Here is an 18,049-nt window from a genome sequence, read left to right on the forward strand (position 1 = left end):
AACATGGAGCTACAGCCACTGCTTCTGTAATCATGAGAGAAAATCATCGTATAACAGTAAGGCAACTGGAGAGATATTGAGAATATCAGTAGGAAGCATACATACACAGTATTCCAGCATTACAGTCAATACTTTTTTTTTGACATTCGAAGAATGGTTTACCTGCATGTTGTGCCATGGCATACGACTGTTATGGAGCCTTAACACAGAACTGCACTGCATTGCACACTTTGCAGGATCACATTCATCACAAACAACCACAACTGCATGCAGGGGGTGAATGCAGTGTCATGATAATGCGAGGACCACAGATTGCTTTTACTATCAGTGAGTACTCAGCCAGCATTGATGTCAAATGTGTTCCTCATCCGAGCTACAGCCTTGATTTTGTACCCTGCAATTTTTTTATTATTTCCAAAGTTAAAGAAGCTGTGAGAAACACATTTCCAATCGCAGGAGAAGGTGTAAAGACAGCATACGTGATTCTCAAATGCATATCAAAAAATGGCTTCCACAGCATTTCTGAAGAATGGTAGAAACTTTGGAGTAGGTGCACCTCATGAAATGGGGACTACTTTGAAAAGAACCATAAAAATATATGGATGATTAATGGGGGAAAAAATCTTGATCGTTCTTCATTGAATAAAGTCTGCTTCCTTGCATCATTTAGCCATTCTAATACTAATCAATAATTTAATACACTATAATAACTAGCAGTTACTGGTTTTCTTGAATACTATTCAAGTAGCTTTTCTTGTATACAGCTATATGTAGCTATAAAATGGATAACTGATAAGTATGGAAAACTAAGAGCAATTAAATCATTGGTCTCTCTTGGTCTCATTATATGGTACATTAATGTACCATATAATGAAAAACACCACCCATTCATTGGGACTGACCTCAAATTCTTTCAGTCCACAAACAATAGTCTCTACAAGAGAAATCAAATATTCTAACTGATAATAAATATAAAAAGCAATTAATACTTAAATTAGTTTTTTTTTTTTCTTTCAAACAAAACTCATTTAATAAAATTAATACATCTGGAATTTTAGTGTTTCACAAAGAAGTTATATTCAAAGATTAACTGAATTTATAAATTAGATTTTCATTTAATCAAATAACTGTACTGACAGATATTCTGTTTGAAATAAAGTTAAGAAAAATAAATTTACTTATTTCATAAATTAAACTCAAATACATAATGATTTAATCTCTCCTTTCACAAAACATTTAATTAATCAATCAATCTTAATGAATGTAGTGACAAAGGATACTCTGCTATTTAGCTGATCAATAATCATTACTGCTTAGTCAAAGAGATCATTTTCATTTTTGTAATGGACTTTTTTTTTTATGATTGATGACCTTTTAATGACTATACAATATGCAATTTACCTGACTATGCATTAATTGAATAACTGCTAAAGTTAATCCTCCAGCACCTGGTCCATAGTGATCCAGTCTTTCTTTTACTGGTGGGGGGTTTCCATCAGCTAAAGCTCTGAAATACCTGAATATATAAATGAAAAAAAAAAAAAAAACAAGTAAATATCTATCACTACTCAAACATTACAAAGCAATGATTGCCTTCATTAATAATCATGCATTTTATGAAAATGCTCTTACTTCTTCAAAGGGAAGTTCTACACAATTAATAATATATTAGGTACAAAACCTAGTAAAAGAGCTAGTGCACCAATTCACCACTAAGATCATGAAGAGAAAATATCTTAAGAAGTGACCAATCTTCTAAATGGGAAATAAGCACCTTGCTCTCCAGTGGGCGCCTCCGTAGCCAGGTGGGCAGGAGCAGCAGTGCGTAGCACATGCTTCTTGATTAGACCGGGGTTCGAGCCCGTGCCCACCAAATACGGAGGATGCGGAAAGGTCAGGGAATGACCGCCGCATATCCCCGGAGCAATATGGCCTTAGTTGCTAATGCTCCTAAAAAACAAATAACAATAACAATGCTCTCCAGTGACACCTTAGCAAGCACAGACAACTTACATACACCAATTAGAATGAACTTCTTAACCAAGGATACTCGTCTCGCTAAGGAAGGTCAACCTCTTTGGTACCACTCCTGGAGTTATTCTCATGTAAAGAATACATAAAGTCACCACTTCCATGTATAGGAAGCGGACAGATACTGAGCAAGCTACTGTACTTCACCTTGACCAACTCCAGAAGCATAGAAGCTGAAGTAACAAATAGCCTCATATTAGGGGTTCTCTGTACACACAGCTCACATCTTGATTTAGAAATAGCTTCAGCAAAACAAGTAACCAAAACAGATACTACTTCACAGTTAATACAAAGTGGAAAAATAATATATTACCCAGGCTTCGAAGAGTATGAAAAGAGAATTGGAAAAAGTCCAAAAATCAAAATACACTACAAGACCCAAACTGAAGACCATCCTCAGTTCTTTTCCTCCTCCCCCAATGAAAACATAGGGTAAGAACACAACTCACATGCAAATGTAAATCTGGCATTGAACAGATGTACAGAAAAATAAAAATGAGAATTGATGAGTATACCCTACACCAACTTGGTGTAAAAACAGAACTAGTGATGTCCATCATAGGTGAATTAAGAAACATTCAACTTGAAAAAAAAGTTAAACACATGTTTCTCCAGCAAAAGATAAACATAAGATAATTTTAGTCTTCCTTTAGGCCTGACATAGCTGAGTGGTCAGAAGAGAGAGTGCAGTAGTACATGCTCTTTGAATGGACTGGGGTTCAAGCCCGTGACTGATGAATACGATTAACATTTGTACTGATTTATTGTAAACTTCACCGACCTGGTGGTCGTGCCAGAGTATAAACCAGAGCTGGAACTACAATGGGGCAAGCGGGGCTCCAGCCCAAGGCATATCATTTTAAGGGCACACTCACCCAGTTACATTTCAAAATTGCTTCATTTTTGATTTAATTATAGTCGTACCTCTGTGTAACGAATTTCTTTACAGCAAATTTTTTGAATTCCTCTTGGTAATTACATTTAAAATAGTGGCTAAAGTAAAGAAAGCCAACACGAGAACGACAAGAAACGTCGGATAACTTACAAAGAAAATTAGTTTCCAGACTCTAGCCCTGCTCGCTCTGTAAACAGACAGTAGGTGTTATCAGTCTGGAGCCGAAATCGAGAAGGATATATTGATTGACAGGTAGGCATGGCAAACAATGAAATGATTGGTGGTGGGTGCAACAGACGACAAGCTACTGTGTAGTCATTGGTTGGCATTATAATGTGTATTTAGTAGTAGTAGCATGTGATGCAAGAAAGCAAATGTATGAACTTATGCAGCATCGGCCAAAAAAAAAAAACAACACACCATTCCCTCCAAATGCCTTTAAATTTATTCAACCTATCAACTTCCACAACGACAGATGGAAGTTTGTTCCAGCAATTAACCACCCGCTGGCTAAAGGCAAATTTCCGCACATCTATTGTACATCTGTCCTTTCTTAATTTGAATTTATGCCCTCTTAGGTTCGTAATCTGAACAAGTGGAAGGATCCCATCAGAATTCAGCGTGCTGAACCCATTCAAGACCTTATACACCTTTACTTATTTATGAGTAAAGAACGGTGCATAATAGTTTTGTGATGAACGGTAAACAGGTAATAGCAGCGATGAATCTTTTAAAGATGGAAGAAATTTGTAAGGAAAATAAAACGGTTGATTTTTTGTTGAAAACTAAATTAATAAGTTTCGTTCTGTTCTTTTATGTTCTTCATGTTTTTTTCTCATTATTAAAAGCAGCTTTTTGGAATTCATGAGTGTTTTTACTATACTATTGATTTAGGTTTGGTTACGAAAAAAGAAAAGGTTTCTTTATTTTTTGTTATATTTTGTAACCTGACCTTAAAAATAAAAGTACAGTAATAAAAAATTAATATTTTATTAATAAACAATTTATGTGCTAATCCACCCACGATTCTTTAAAGAAAAAAGGTTAGGTTACACCCTCCATTTCGGGAGGGGTTCAAGCTCCCGTGGGATTCAAGTGACGGTAACCTGACCTTTTCTACCATTATGGAAAGCGTTCATTAGGGCAAGTTACCATTAGTGCTTCTGAGTGCTACTAAACCGATGTTATCATGCATTGTGTTCATGCACCAATCAGCACATCGTTTGCCACACCTACCTGTCAATCAATATATCATTCTCGACTTTGCTCCAGACCGATAACACCTACTGTCTGCTTATCGAGTGAGCAGCACTAGTGCATATCGGGAAACTAATTTTCTGTGTAAGTTATCCAATGTTTCTCGTGTTGGCTTTCTTTACCTTCGCCAAAATAGTTTCTGTAGAATGAAGAACGAGTGGATTACCAGAGCCTTAACTTTGTACACATTGTTCCATCTCTGAATTAGAAAGTGCGAATTAAAGGGATTATACAATGTAAGTGATGCCTCTAAAACCTATGCAGTCACCTATCCCACATATCGAGAAGTTGCACTAGCCAACTCCTTTCCATAGCCAGTCAGAAGATAAAGGCATATTCCTGACATGGATTATAGCTTCTGGTCAACCTGTGTTGTGGCCCCAATTAATAAGCAGATAAAAAAAAATCTCCAAGAAATACAGGAAAATGAATTAAGATATTTTCGGATATGCTGAGCAGAAAAAAATGGATATACGGTACACTAGCTACATTTCCAGATGAAAGAAAAAAGAATGACTCTTTACGAATCTTCGGAAGATTCGTTTATCTGCCGAATAATAATTTTGTATTGAAATTAAATGTTTTGGACATTCTTAAGAATGACTTTACACTAGATTTGAAAAACTGAACAGAGTACTATTTCTTCAGATTTTGATTTTATATTTGGAACTTCACTTGCATTAATTAATAAATCTGACTTGCAGGAGGCTGCTTCCAACCATGTATTAAAATACAACAGATTTAAATGAGTCTGATAATTCAACAGAAACAAAGTTTCAAAAATAATGTTTTATCAATTCTGTAAAATATAAAATGTAACCTCTTTTCAACTTTCATGTAATTCAATATTCATTCATGAATATTGTCTAATAGAATCTTATCCAAACAGAAATAGTATTACAAATTTTTCTTACCCTGCCTGTAACAGTAGCTTCTTGTGAAAGGTTCTTTAGTAAACTTAAATTAATTAAAAATCATCTCAGATCAACAATGGACAAGAACGACTAACCAACATATCAATTATATCCACTGAAAATCACGTTGCACAAAATATAAATTATGATAAAATAATTGATTTTGCTTATTAAAATGCAAGAAAAATTCCATTGAAATATCTTTATTGCATATTTTTAATTTATGTTATTATGTTAAAAGTACTCTATTATATTTCATTTCTATGATTTTATTTTAGATATATAAACAAACTATCTGTGATATTTTTTATTTCTTTGTAGTTATATGCATTATCTATGTAGCTTACGTAGAAAAAAAGGATCTATAGATATAAATGAATATTTGTAAATTTATTTGATATTTTTCTTTTTATTTTATTGTATTATTCAACTTATTATTTTATTAATAAATATATGCATGATAACTGCAATAGTAATTTTTATAAATTCACAACGATTGACTAGCTGCATATAATGAGGTGTACTTATATTACTTTTGTCCCAGGCATTGGATTGCCTAGTTCCATCTTAAGTATAAACAAGAATTTTTTTTTAAGCAGCATCCAATTTAAACAAGAGCCACTGCCATTCTTCCCTATGAATAATCCTCTTCTTGACAAACAAAAGTTCACTCCCTCATATTAACACCACATACAGTCACTAGCTATCATTAAAACAATTACCAGCAGTGAAACCGCAAAGGCAGGCAGATACAGAAACAGTGCACAAACATACCTTCAATTTTACAGCAGCAGAGTTCAAGAAATATATGTCAGCCATCAGCTAAGAACACTATGCAGTGGTAAGAGAATGCAGCTCAGACCAGGAAGAACAGATATGCAATGAGAAACCACCAATTAAAACTTGGAAGAGAAGTCATCTGAGATATTTAGACAACTAATATTAAATGTATACTTGAAAAGTTGTTAGTCAAGAAAATATCAAGAATGCTAGATGTGCAGTTAGTAATGTCTGGTATTCTAGTATGAAAGTGATCAAAATGGGTAATGATCAGCTAAATCATTAAACCAGAAAACTGAAATCAAATTATGACTGAACATTAAAGGATATAAATGTTAATGTGTAAAAATTTTGTAATCATTTTTATAACTTTTTAATAAACTATCTCAATTTTATAAGGCATCATATTTACTTTTTAAGTAAACCTGATGCCTTATAAAATACATTGTGCATATATTAACTTTTATGTATATCAAGTTTGGGGTGCAGAGATGCCCACATTACTTAATGTCCCACAAAAGTGTACATTAGTCATTTACATTTAAATAAATAATGACAGCTCTCATAGCCAACTGGTCAGGAGCAGGAATGCAACAGTAGTATTATTATTATTACTTATTATTAGCCATATGGTGCAAGGAAGCCTGAGGCTTATGGTGCACCAGCCAAAAAATAAAATTCCCCACACACAGAGAGAGAGAGAGAGAGAGAGAGAGAGAGAGAGAGAGAGAGAGAGAGAGAGAGAGAGAGAATCCAGCTCAGGACCTAAGGTTTGCCAAGCCCATACTCACCAGATGCGAGCCCCTAGGGTAAACTGGGGTTTCAAGCCTCTGATTACTAAATATGGTCTGATCTGCAACCTGCCCAGGACCAGCATGGCAGATTATGGTCCATTCTCTCAACATGGCTGTTGAGGAGGGCCTTCATCCTGCAGTAGATTAACAATGGCTGCATATTTATCACGTTATTATTTAAATAACAATAGTATCACTTCCTTTGCATACATACCTAAATGAAATATCTTTGTTGTGCATATATATTAAAAAAAAAAAAAATGAAATGGTACACATTCAATATTACAATCTTTAGAACATTTCTCAGCAATATCAATATAATATATATTATACAAGTAAAACATATACAGGATTGCCACCTTTCTTTGGTTTACAGCTGGATTATTTCATTTTTTTGTTATCATTCTCAGAATAGAAGAAAAAATAAAATTTACACTCCATTTTGAAGCACATGTGATATTATATGTTATTACAAATAAACCTATGCAAGTTACAAAAACCTTGCAAATGAGGCAGTATACTGGAAAATAAAAATATAAAGATTTATAGAATATGTACTGATTTGTGTATGTAGTGTTATTTATGACATAATAAATAGCCATAAATGACATTACATGCCATAAATAAGATCAGAATTATGCAATTATTCACTAGGTTTCTTTTAAAACAGATCAGGGTTAGTCTTCGGTACAAGGCTCTTACCCATGGATCTTTTGAAATAATTAGCGATGGACAGGTCTAGCTAAGCCCACTGCTTCCCACTGATTGGAAGATGTGGTCCTGTGAATAATTTATCATTTTAATGCACTTTCATTTTGAATTATTTAAAAAAATTAGGTGAATTAATTTAAGCCACCAATTCAGGACGGATTCATGTGAAAAAAAGGTGTGACAATAATTTTGTATACCATAACAGTTGCGAAGAGTTTTACGCACAAATCCGTATTGAATTGGTGCCGTCACATAACAACCATTTTTAGCTAGTACAAAATAAATCTATTAAAATAAATTATTTCTTTTGGCTGAATAATAAAGTACCAAGAAGGAGAAAAGTGACTGCTACAAACGTTAGGTTTCCAGGTCTGTACATTGTATCCTGCCAGCTGTACTTGCAAAACATTTGTTCTGATGCAAAATCATGGTGATAAGCAGCCAATCACTGCAAAGCAGTGGGCGAAGCTAGACCTTCCTATCACTCATTATAGCAAAGATCCATGGGTAAGAGCCTTGTACTGAAGACTACTGCAGATCAGTTCCAAAGAGAACTGATTTAAACGAAAAACAAATAATTTGCTCAGTATTATTCATTTCAAATCAGATGAGCATATATTTTGCTAGCAGGGATAAGGAGGCGACTATTGCATTGTATAAGGCAATAGTCAGGCCACATCTTAAGTACTGCATACATGTCTATAGGCCCCATTTTAGGAAGGATGTAGAGCAGCTGGAACAAGTGCAGAGAAAGCCAACGAGACTGGTGAGGAGAACAAAGGAGTGCTCTTACCAAGGAAAGTTTCAGTTCTGAAAACTTTTTTTTTTTTTTTGTAGTTGTTGGCGCATCAGCTTCTGTGGCCATAATGCACCTCCCAAGGTTTTTGCAGTACTTTTATCCAAGCCCCAGGCGGGATTCAAACCCGCAACCTTTGGGTTTGCCAGGAAGGCACTTTACCCTTTTGACACTGTTGCGCATGGAAGACTACTGTATAAATTGGAGCAGAATGGTATTAAGGGTAAGTTGCTACAATGGATAAAAGGATGGTTAAGTGGGAGAAGACAGAGGGTGGTAATCAGTGGGTGCTGCTCTTCGTGGACTAATGTTATTAGTGGAGTCCCGCAGGGTTCGGTGTTGGGTCCACTGTTGTTTTGTATATTTATCAATGATATTGATGAAGGTATATCAGGCTTAATGTCGAAGTTTGCAGATGACACGAAGGTTGGCAGGGTTGTTAATGACAGTAATGGCAGTGTGCTACTGCAACAGGATCTAGATAATTTGGGCAGATGGGCTAAGAAGTGGCAACTGAAGTTTAACCTTGACAAATGCAAAGTACTGCATATGGGTAGAAGTAACCCCAGAGAAACGTACCAACTGTGTGGTACTACACTTAAGGTGGTAGAAAATGAAAAAGACCTGGGAGTAATTGTGCAGTCAGATATGAAGTTTTCTGAGCAAAGTAGACAGGCTGCTAGGGCAGGTCATGGGGTTTTGTCAATGATATATAGGAATTTTGCTAGCAGGGAAAAGGAGGTGATTGTCCCTCTGTATAAGGCAATGGTCAGGCCACGCCTTGAGTACTGCGTACAGGTCTGGAGGCCTCATTTTAGGAAGGATGTAGATTTGCTTGAGCATGTACAGAGAAGAGCAACACGATTGGTGAGGGGAATGAAGGGATCCTCTTACCAAGAGAGGCTTAAGTTCTGCAAATTGCAGTGGCTGGAGACTAGGCACCTGCGCAGTGATCTGATTGAGGTCTATAAGGCCTTGAATGGGTTGAGCACGCTGAATTCTGATGGGATCCTCCCACTTGTTCAGAATACGAACCTACGGGGACATAAGTTCAAATTAAGAAAGGATAGATGTAGAATAGATGTGCGGAAATTTGCCTTTAGCCAGCGGGTGGTTAATTGCTGGAACAAACTTCCATCTGTCGTTGTGGAAGTTGATAGATTAAATAAATTTAAGGAGGAACTGGACAGGCATTTGGAGGGAATGGTGTGATTTTTTTTTTTTTTTTTTGGCTGATGCTGCATAAGCTCCTACACTTGCTTTCTTGCATCAAGTGCTACTACTACTACTACCCACCTGGCTAGCCCGGTCGGCATTTTCTTTCTGAAAACTGCAGCACCTGCAAGGTGAACTGATTATGGTGTTCAAGATTTAGAATGGATTGAACAAGCTCAATACTGTGATTCTTCCTCTTGCTCAGATTATGTATGGGGGGGGGGTATAAATTCAAATTGAGGAAGGCTGTGCTGAACAGATGTGCAGAAGTTTGCCTTTAGCCATGGAGTGGCTGATTGTTGGAACAAATTTCCATCTGTTGTTATAGAAATGAATATTGTGAATAACTTCAAGGAAGAATTAGGCAAAATAATTATTGGGGGAAGGCTTGGCCAGTAAATGTGCAGGTTTTTTTTTTTTTTTTTTTGGCTGATGCTGTATAAGCTTGCTTTCTTGCATCATTTGCCACGACTAATAATTGAATAAAGATGGTTTCATTTACAGTGTTTCAGTGCTGCTGCTTTGGTACGTAATTTAAAACAATAATTAAAATATATATATATTTTTTAAATATATTAAACTGTGCCAACTGATGTTCTGTTCGGAATATATTAAAATCTTACATTGCAGACCACTTCAGCAAATCGTCAGGCTGGGTACGGATGGCTGCTTTTGTATACTGTTTCAAAATGGCAGGTAACTCGGGCGGAATTCGAATTTGTTCATCTGTCTGCGGTGGGCCCATACGGGGTGTAGTAGACATATCTGTAGAAATACTTTAAAACAATTTAGACTGATAAAAAAAATTAATTTCAAACAGCAATCGCGGTATTATTTCAAGCACAAACGGAGCATAGTGCTCTGTACATGCCGCTACTACACATAAACACCGAACAGGCCGCCAAATATAAGATAATACTAAACACAACCACTAGATCTGCAAACAGTTTAGAACTGTTTTCCAAAAGACAACTGTTTTGTTTCGAATTACGCGACGAATAAATACAACACAGCGACACCTACCAAATTAAAACTTTGAAGTCAACATTTTTCAATGAAAAAAAAAAAGGCACTCAGTGTTGAATCCAGGGGGGTAACCGGGGGTGAGTTTAATCCCCGGTGAAAAAAATAATTTTTATTTTATAAAACACGAATTCAATTAATTTATGTCTTCCCCACAACCGGTGGAAACATCTCTTGATAGTGTCCTGAGCCGGATAGCGTCATTCTTCTCTTGGTGATTTCCTGTATCTCTCTCACAGCATAAGCCTCAGGCTTTCTTGCACCATACGACTAATAATAATAATAATAATAATAATAGTGTTTCACACAAACGGTCTACTTGCGACTAATTCTTTGTTTGTATATCTCAAACAAGATTGCAGCCTGCGAATAGGTTCGCCTGAATTCGTTCCTGACAGAAGCTATTGTAATTATAAAGTGTACCGCGGCTTTCAGGTGATTCTGCAGCCATTAACTCAATCGTCAGCAGTTTCGCTTTATGGTTTTCACATCCCGTTTATTTTTATTTTTTTATTTTTTCACAGCAAGGGTCTACTTGTGGCTAATTCTTCCTTTATATACCACAAACAAGACGGTTTGTTCGCAGCCTATAAACAATACATTTTATATCCTTTTTATTATACTGTATATGCATCAGGAGCGACTCGTTGGTAGGCACTGCGGAACTGCAGCACCCCCAGCTTTTTAAATCTAAATATACAGCCAATGGAGTTATGAAATAATGTGAAGAACAATGCAATGCAATGAATATTTTTATTAACAGGTTCCGCATATAGTATACTCATCCTCTATTTCCAATAATCGTTTCAATAATAAACGAATAAAAACGCGACATCGTTTCAACTTTGAAGTTTAACCGTTGGTGGAATTGCAGGCTACGTAGTTCACATATAGGCCGCAGTGGTTGAGTCACGCTCAGTTGGCAGATTCCCAATACGCAATTTTAGAGGTGATAAAACAAGTGAAAGGAACTGCAGAGCGAGCAGCTTGGGGATATGACTGCTTTATAAACTTCTTTTTGGAAAGCATTCCAGTAAATTTTTTTAGAGAATAAAAAAAAAAAAAAAACAAGCCCTGAATTATTACCGTGAGAATGTGAATGTTTGAAAATGAATTGGAGTCCTAAAATCAGGGCTACTGAAAGTCTAGCAGACCCTTCGAAAAATATAGGTCTTTTGTTTTAATAAAAAAAAAATTACTCCAATTAAATGATTTTTTAGGTGTATACATTTTTAAATATTTATGTGAAAACAATATCCCAAGTACAAAGGCAAATGCATATCAACAAGTAGCCCGTCTAACGCTTTATCACGCCAAATTGAAAATTATCTCCATTTGACTTCGAATGATGGCTAGATTGTCGTTCGGCTAGATTTCCCTTTCCAAGGGAAATCTAGCCGAACGACTTTCTTTTCCATGAAAGGAATCCGGTAAACAGTGCTCCATAAATCTGTCCTTGTTCTAGAGGAAGTATTCAGTCATACTAACCATTCCTGGTTGATCACTGAAATCAAATAATTTTTAATCAGTTTAACTTAATTCAGACACAGCATGGGTTTGTTAAGGGAAAGTCATGTCTGACAAATTTGATAGGATATTATGATGTGGTTACAAAGGAACTGGATGCAAAAAATAATTTTGATATCATATATTTGGATTGGAGTGCTGCTCTTCGTGGACTAATGTTATTAGTGGAGTCCCACAAGGTTCGTTGTTGGGTCCACTGTTGTTTTGTATATTTATTAATGATATTGATGAAGGTATATCAGGCTTAATGTCGACGTTTGCAGATGATACAAAGGCTGGCAGGGTTGTTAATGGCAGCAATGGCAGTGTGCTACTGCAACAGGATCTAGAAAATTTGGGTTTGGGCAGATGGGCTAAGAAGTGGCAACTGAAGTTTAACCTTGACAAATGCAAAGTACTGCATATGGGTAAAAGTAACCCCAGAGAAACGTACCAACTGTGTGGTACTACACTTAAGGTGGTAGAAAATGAAAAAGACCTGGGAGTAATTGTGCAGTCAGATATGAAGTTTTCTGAGCAATGCAGACAGGCTGCCAGGGCAGGTCATGGGGTTTTGTCAATGATATATAGGAATTTTGCTAGCAGGGAAAAGGTGGTGATTGTCCCTCTGTATAACGCAATGGTCAGGCTATACTTTGAGTACTGCGTACAGGTCTGGAGGCCTCATTTTAGGAAGGATGTAGATTTGCCTGAGCGTGTATAGAGAAGGGCAACAAGATTGGTGAGGAGAATGAAGGGATCCTCCTACCAAGAGAGGCTTAAGTTCTGCAAATTGCAGTGGCTGGAGACTAGGCACCTGCGCGGTGATCTGATTGAGGTGTATAAGGCCTTGAAAGGGTTGAGCACGCTGAATTCTGATGGGATCCTTCCACTTGTTCAGATTACAAACCTAAGTGGGGCATAAATTGAAATTGAAGAAGGTCAGATGTAGAATAGATGTGCGGAAATTTTCATTTAGCCAGCGGGTGGTTAATTGCTGGAACAAACTTCCATATGTCGTTGTGGAAGTTGATAAGTTAAATAAATTGGAGGAACTGGACATGCCATTGGAGGGAATGGTGTGATTTTTTTTTTTTTTTTCGCTGATGCTGCATAAGCTCCTACATTTGCTTTCTGGCATCACATGCCACTGCTACTATTACTATATGGGTAGATGTTATCATTTACAGGGGACTCGAATATCATTTTTTTTTGTGGATGTTTTCTGTCTGCGCGGGTAGCAGAGTGGTATCGTCATTCTCCTCCCCACAACCGGTGGGAAAGGCCCAGGTTCAAATCCCCTCCATGACGCGGGCTTTTTTCATTCCGTGTCTGAGTTAGTCAGTCTCAGGCGTAGATAGCAAGGTTTTCCCCCCAGAAATTGGGTTTTTTTTCGTCCAGCAAAACATGCAAAGCGACCACAGAACACACGCAATTTACAGACATAATATACAGGGTGTTTCAGTTAAACGTCTCAGAACTTCTAAGAGGTGTAGGGTACATCCTGACAACTCGAAATCATATAGCAATATGGGGTCGGAAATGCTTTCCTGAAGGGGTGTTGTACACAGAAGCACCATAAAGAAAAGAGACCGTAAGTGAGAAATCGTTTTAATAATACATGAAAAGAAGCAAAAGGTACATGGATTAAAGTAAGTGTTCGAAGTTTCTTCCACGGGCTACAATGCACGCCTCACATCACCGACGCATGGACATCCGAACATTCTGGAATACTCCAGGCAGCGTGTCCAGACACAGCAACCGGAGGATTATGCACCTCGTATTGCTTTCGCACAGTGGTACCTTGGAAAATGTGCTACAAATCCCCTTTTTCCTGCTGAAGTGTTGTTTTCCGATGAGGCATCCTTCACAAGGGAAGGAATTTTCAACACGCATAACGACCATATCTGGGCGTTCGAGAACCCGCATGCAATACGACGTCGTGCAGCACAGATTCGATTTTCGGTCAATGTATGGGCCGGTATTATGGGAGATCACCTTATTGGACCTTACCTGTTACCGTGTCGTCTAACCGGACCTATCTACTTGATCTTTCTGCAGCAAGTATTGCCACAACTTTTGAGAGATGAACAGATTTCTGCATCGACGCAACAGACAATGTGGTTCCAACACGATGGAGCCCCTGCCCATTATAGCGGAGATGTTCGTAACTACCTGGATGTCACATTTGGTCAACAGTGGATCGGACGTGGTGGTCCCGTGCGTTGGCCTGCTCGGTCACCCGACCTATCATGTCTTGATTTTTATTTCTGGGGTCATATGAAATCGCTAGTTTATGACACCCCTGTTGACAATGCTGAGGAGCTGGTTGCAAGAATCGCAGTAGCTGCCGAAGAAATTCGAAATTCGCCTGGAGTATTCCAGAATGTTCGGATGTCCATGCGTCGGAGATGTGAGGCGTGCATTGTAGCCCGTGGAAGAAACTTCGAACACTTACTTTAATCCATGTACCTTTTGCTTCTTTTCATGTATTATTAAAACGATTTCTCACTTACGGCCTCTTTTCTTTATGGTGCTTCTGTGTACAACACCGCTTCAGGAAAGCATTTCCGACCCCACATTGCTATATGATTTCGAGTTGTCAGGATGTACCCTACCCCTCTTAGAAGTTCTGAAACGTTTAACTGAAACACCCTGTATATACGTGTATATGTAAGAAATTACAGGAGACCTTAATATATTAAATTGAATATAATAATTTGTTGATGCCGTCTGCCTGCGCACGTAGCACAGTGGTATCGTCACCGTCCTCCGGACACCGGGTGGAAAAGGACCAGGTCGAATCACGTCGATGACGCGAGGAACTTTAATGGGCTTTTTTCACTCAGTGGTTGAGTTAGTCAGTCTCAGATGTAGATAGCAAAGTTTTTTTCCCCAGAAATCAGGTTTTTTTTTTCCTGGTCAATTTGCCTGTTTAATTGACCAGAGAACACACACACACATTTTTACATACAAAATAAATATATTTTGTATATCGTTCATCGTTCATATTTTGTAATCATTCATGGGGTGACCCTAATATCATTATTTGGTTTGTGGATGTTGCCTTCCTTGAGGATGACGTTCACTTTTCTGTTCAGCGTCTTATCTCTATTATCCTGTTGGTATTGTATTAGTTGTCCTATTTTCACTCTTATCTCTTCTGTCTGCTGTTGTAACCTTCTTTCTGTTTTGTTTTAGATTCGTTTCTTGTTTCCTTTCCGTTAACCCTGGTGGCTCCTACAGCGGCACAGTAAATGGCTGTGTGTGGATGGTGCCGTGTGTTACTTCGTTGTTGTTGACATAATTTTGTCTTCTTGGCTTATTGATGTAGTCTGTGACTTGCCTAGAATTCTGTTGAGTGTCTGCTTCGGATTGGTGTGGGTCTTTCTTCGGATTCATTCCCTCGAATTCTGCTAGCACTTTTTTATTCTCTTCTAGTTTCTGGACATCGCCAACTTGTCTGTTTATCTTTCGGCTGCTCTGGATTGTAGTTCTTGTTTTTGCTGTTCCTCTTCCAGGTTTGGATCTGTTATGTCCATGTTCATTATTGTTACTAGTTGGTCGCTCACAATCCTGCTTGACTTTTCCAAGATTGCAAGAGCTATCAGGTTCTTGATGACGGTCCGTCTCTCCGTTGCTGTTTAGTGTTCGGCGACCGTGTGGAGCGGAATAATGATCAATGGACTTACCCGTCTTAATGTTTTTGATAGGCAATACCGTACCTTGGCACGAGCGGCCACCAGGAGCCTGGGAATGTAAGAGAGGGTCCGAATTCCGATGATATTTTAATTTTTTTAAATATCAAAAAATGGTTGTTTCTTAATATAATACATTAATTATACATACAGTCGGACTTCTAAATATAACTTAATCGATTGTTCTCTTTAAAAAATTCGTTATAAAGAAATAAAATGCAAGACCTTGCAATAGAAATGAAATGTCAACACCTTGAAGAAGGTGTTGACATTTCATTTCTATTGCAAGAAGATGGGTGCAAAGACTTCGGTGCCAAACAGTTACGTCAAGAAATCCAATCTTTGCAGCTTATTTTATTAGTACAAAAATTTGGTTTGCTTAGAATTATTGACATTTATTCAAGAACAAAACTTAGTTGAATTTTATCCCAACTTCAACGAATAATATTTGTCTCTTCGAATAATATTAACATTGCCGATTACGGTTCCGTCTGGAGAGAGGAGATTTTCGAGACTCAAAATGATTAAAACATATTTGCGAACAACAATTAGGCAAGAAAGAATTTCTCTCGGTCCAGGGTAACTCGGAAATATTTTTAGGAGGGTACAGCATAAGCCTCACGCTTCCTCGCATTATGATGATGATGATAATGAAGGGGTGCAATGGCCCGGTGGTTAAGACACTGGACTACCAGCCTGATGGGCCTGGGTTCGGATCCCACCGTGGTGGAAGCAACGCGACTCTATTATGCTGGGAGACCAATAATAATGATATTATTATTAAATAATGATAGATTAAAAAAAAAAAGATCATCAGGAAAGTTACCCCTTTGGACTTACCCTTTCCAAGGACGGAGTGACGGCGAGGCAGATAGTGGCGCCATCTGGTGTCACCCGCGAGAACTAAAATAAACCACTGGACATAAGTCGAAGCTAAACAAGTCCACCTCCGTAAATGGATGATGTCGCAGAGAAATATTATTCGAAAAGTACTGTTTCCTGAGCAAGTGGCGCTCTCCCCTGTAAGGCTACCTCAAGAGAAGGACAAGACCATCCAGCCCACCAACTGGAAGTGGCAACTGCACCAGTGACCATACAGGAAGGAAGCCAACGCATGAAGTGGAGCATTGAAATGAATACGTACATCATTGGAGCATACCATGAAATAACCAGACTTAAGACCAATATGACAATGTACAGGTCGCGACTACATACCAAGTGGTTGGAATGTTATACGGATATCCAGGTCAACGAACGGCGATTAGCAGACCAAAGAAGGACCATCGTCACGAAGAACCTAATAGCACCTGCCATCTTGGAAAAAATCAAGCAGGATGTCAGAAATCAACTGCAAAGCACGAAGAATGTGGTCAATATGGAACCAGAGGAGGAACAGCAAGAAGAAATACAACCCAGAGAAGCTGAAGTTTAAAGAGGCGAAGGCATGATATCCAGAAGGATCTATGTGATACCTAAGCAGAGGCCAAATAAAATCCTGTGGAGAGTAACAGACCACCTAAATCGGCAAATAATGCCACATTACCTTGATAGCAATGGTGTAACGCTGGAGGTTATCCACACAGCCGTATACTGTGCTGCCATAACAGCTACTAGTATCAATGGAAAAGAAACGAGAGACCAGAAAAAGAAGAACCGAAACCAGAAGGAACTGCCAGCTTGGGAAAGAAGACTTCAGCAGAAAATAGAAGAATTAAGAGTCAAGTGGCAACTGCGCCAGTGACCATACAGGAAGGAAGAAAACGCCAACGCATGAAGTGGAGCATTGAAATGAATACGTACATCATTGGAGCATACCATGAAATAACCAGGCTTGAGACCAATATGACAATGTACAGGTCGCGACTACATACCAAGTGGTTGGTATGTAGTCGCGATGTATGTGGTGAGTTGACCCAGTACCAACAGGTTAATAGAAGTAAGAAATTGATTGGAAAGGTGAAGAACATCAAGAGAGACAGCGTCCACAGAAAACATGAGACCAGAGAATAGGAGAATACTTAGACACATTGAAGAAGAACCTCCTCGCACTCAGCAAGAAAATACACCCATAAGCCTTCTACAGAAAACTGGGTGAATATGAGAAAGCAAGAAACGGACCGCCTGAGAAGAAGACGATCGAGGAGTTCTGGGGAAATCTGGAGCAGTGAAGTGAGATATAACAGCAGAGAATCCGGGATAGAACTAGAACGGAAGAAAACCAAGGAGATGAGAGAGTGGGAGATTCGAGAAGAAGAATAAAACAATCGATCAGGAACACCTACAAATGGCAAACACCTATACAGCACCAGGAATTGGTAACATCCACAACTACTGGTACAAGAAGTTCACCTGCACACACACACACAAGCACCTAGCAGAGCAGTTCACTCGAAAAATAAAGCACCCGGAGACACTCCCAAAGTTTCTCA

At 38.1% G+C, this 18,049-nt stretch overlaps 1 protein-coding gene across 1 annotated transcript in view; it reads right to left on the minus strand.

The window, feature by feature from the left end:
* LOC150077260 (ropporin-1-like protein) overlaps window positions 1–10,366 on the minus strand; it is a 35,467-nt gene extending 25,101 nt beyond the window's left edge. The window contains exons 1-2 of the mRNA XM_090386525.1: window positions 10,017–10,366; window positions 1,402–1,516 (exon numbers count right to left, since the gene is read on the minus strand). Of these exons, the coding sequence (XP_090242651.1) occupies window positions 1,402–1,516; window positions 10,017–10,156 (255 nt within the window). The 5' untranslated portion in view covers window positions 10,157–10,366. The remainder of the gene's footprint in view (window positions 1–1,401; window positions 1,517–10,016) is intronic.
* Window positions 10,367–18,049: the final 7,683 nt, after the last annotated feature.

The sequence above is a fragment of the Mastigoproctus giganteus genome, chromosome 12 (genome assembly GCF_048544385.1).
Source record: "Mastigoproctus giganteus isolate SK-2022 chromosome 12, ASM4854438v1, whole genome shotgun sequence".
Lineage (NCBI taxonomy): Eukaryota > Metazoa > Arthropoda > Arachnida > Uropygi > Thelyphonidae > Mastigoproctus > Mastigoproctus giganteus.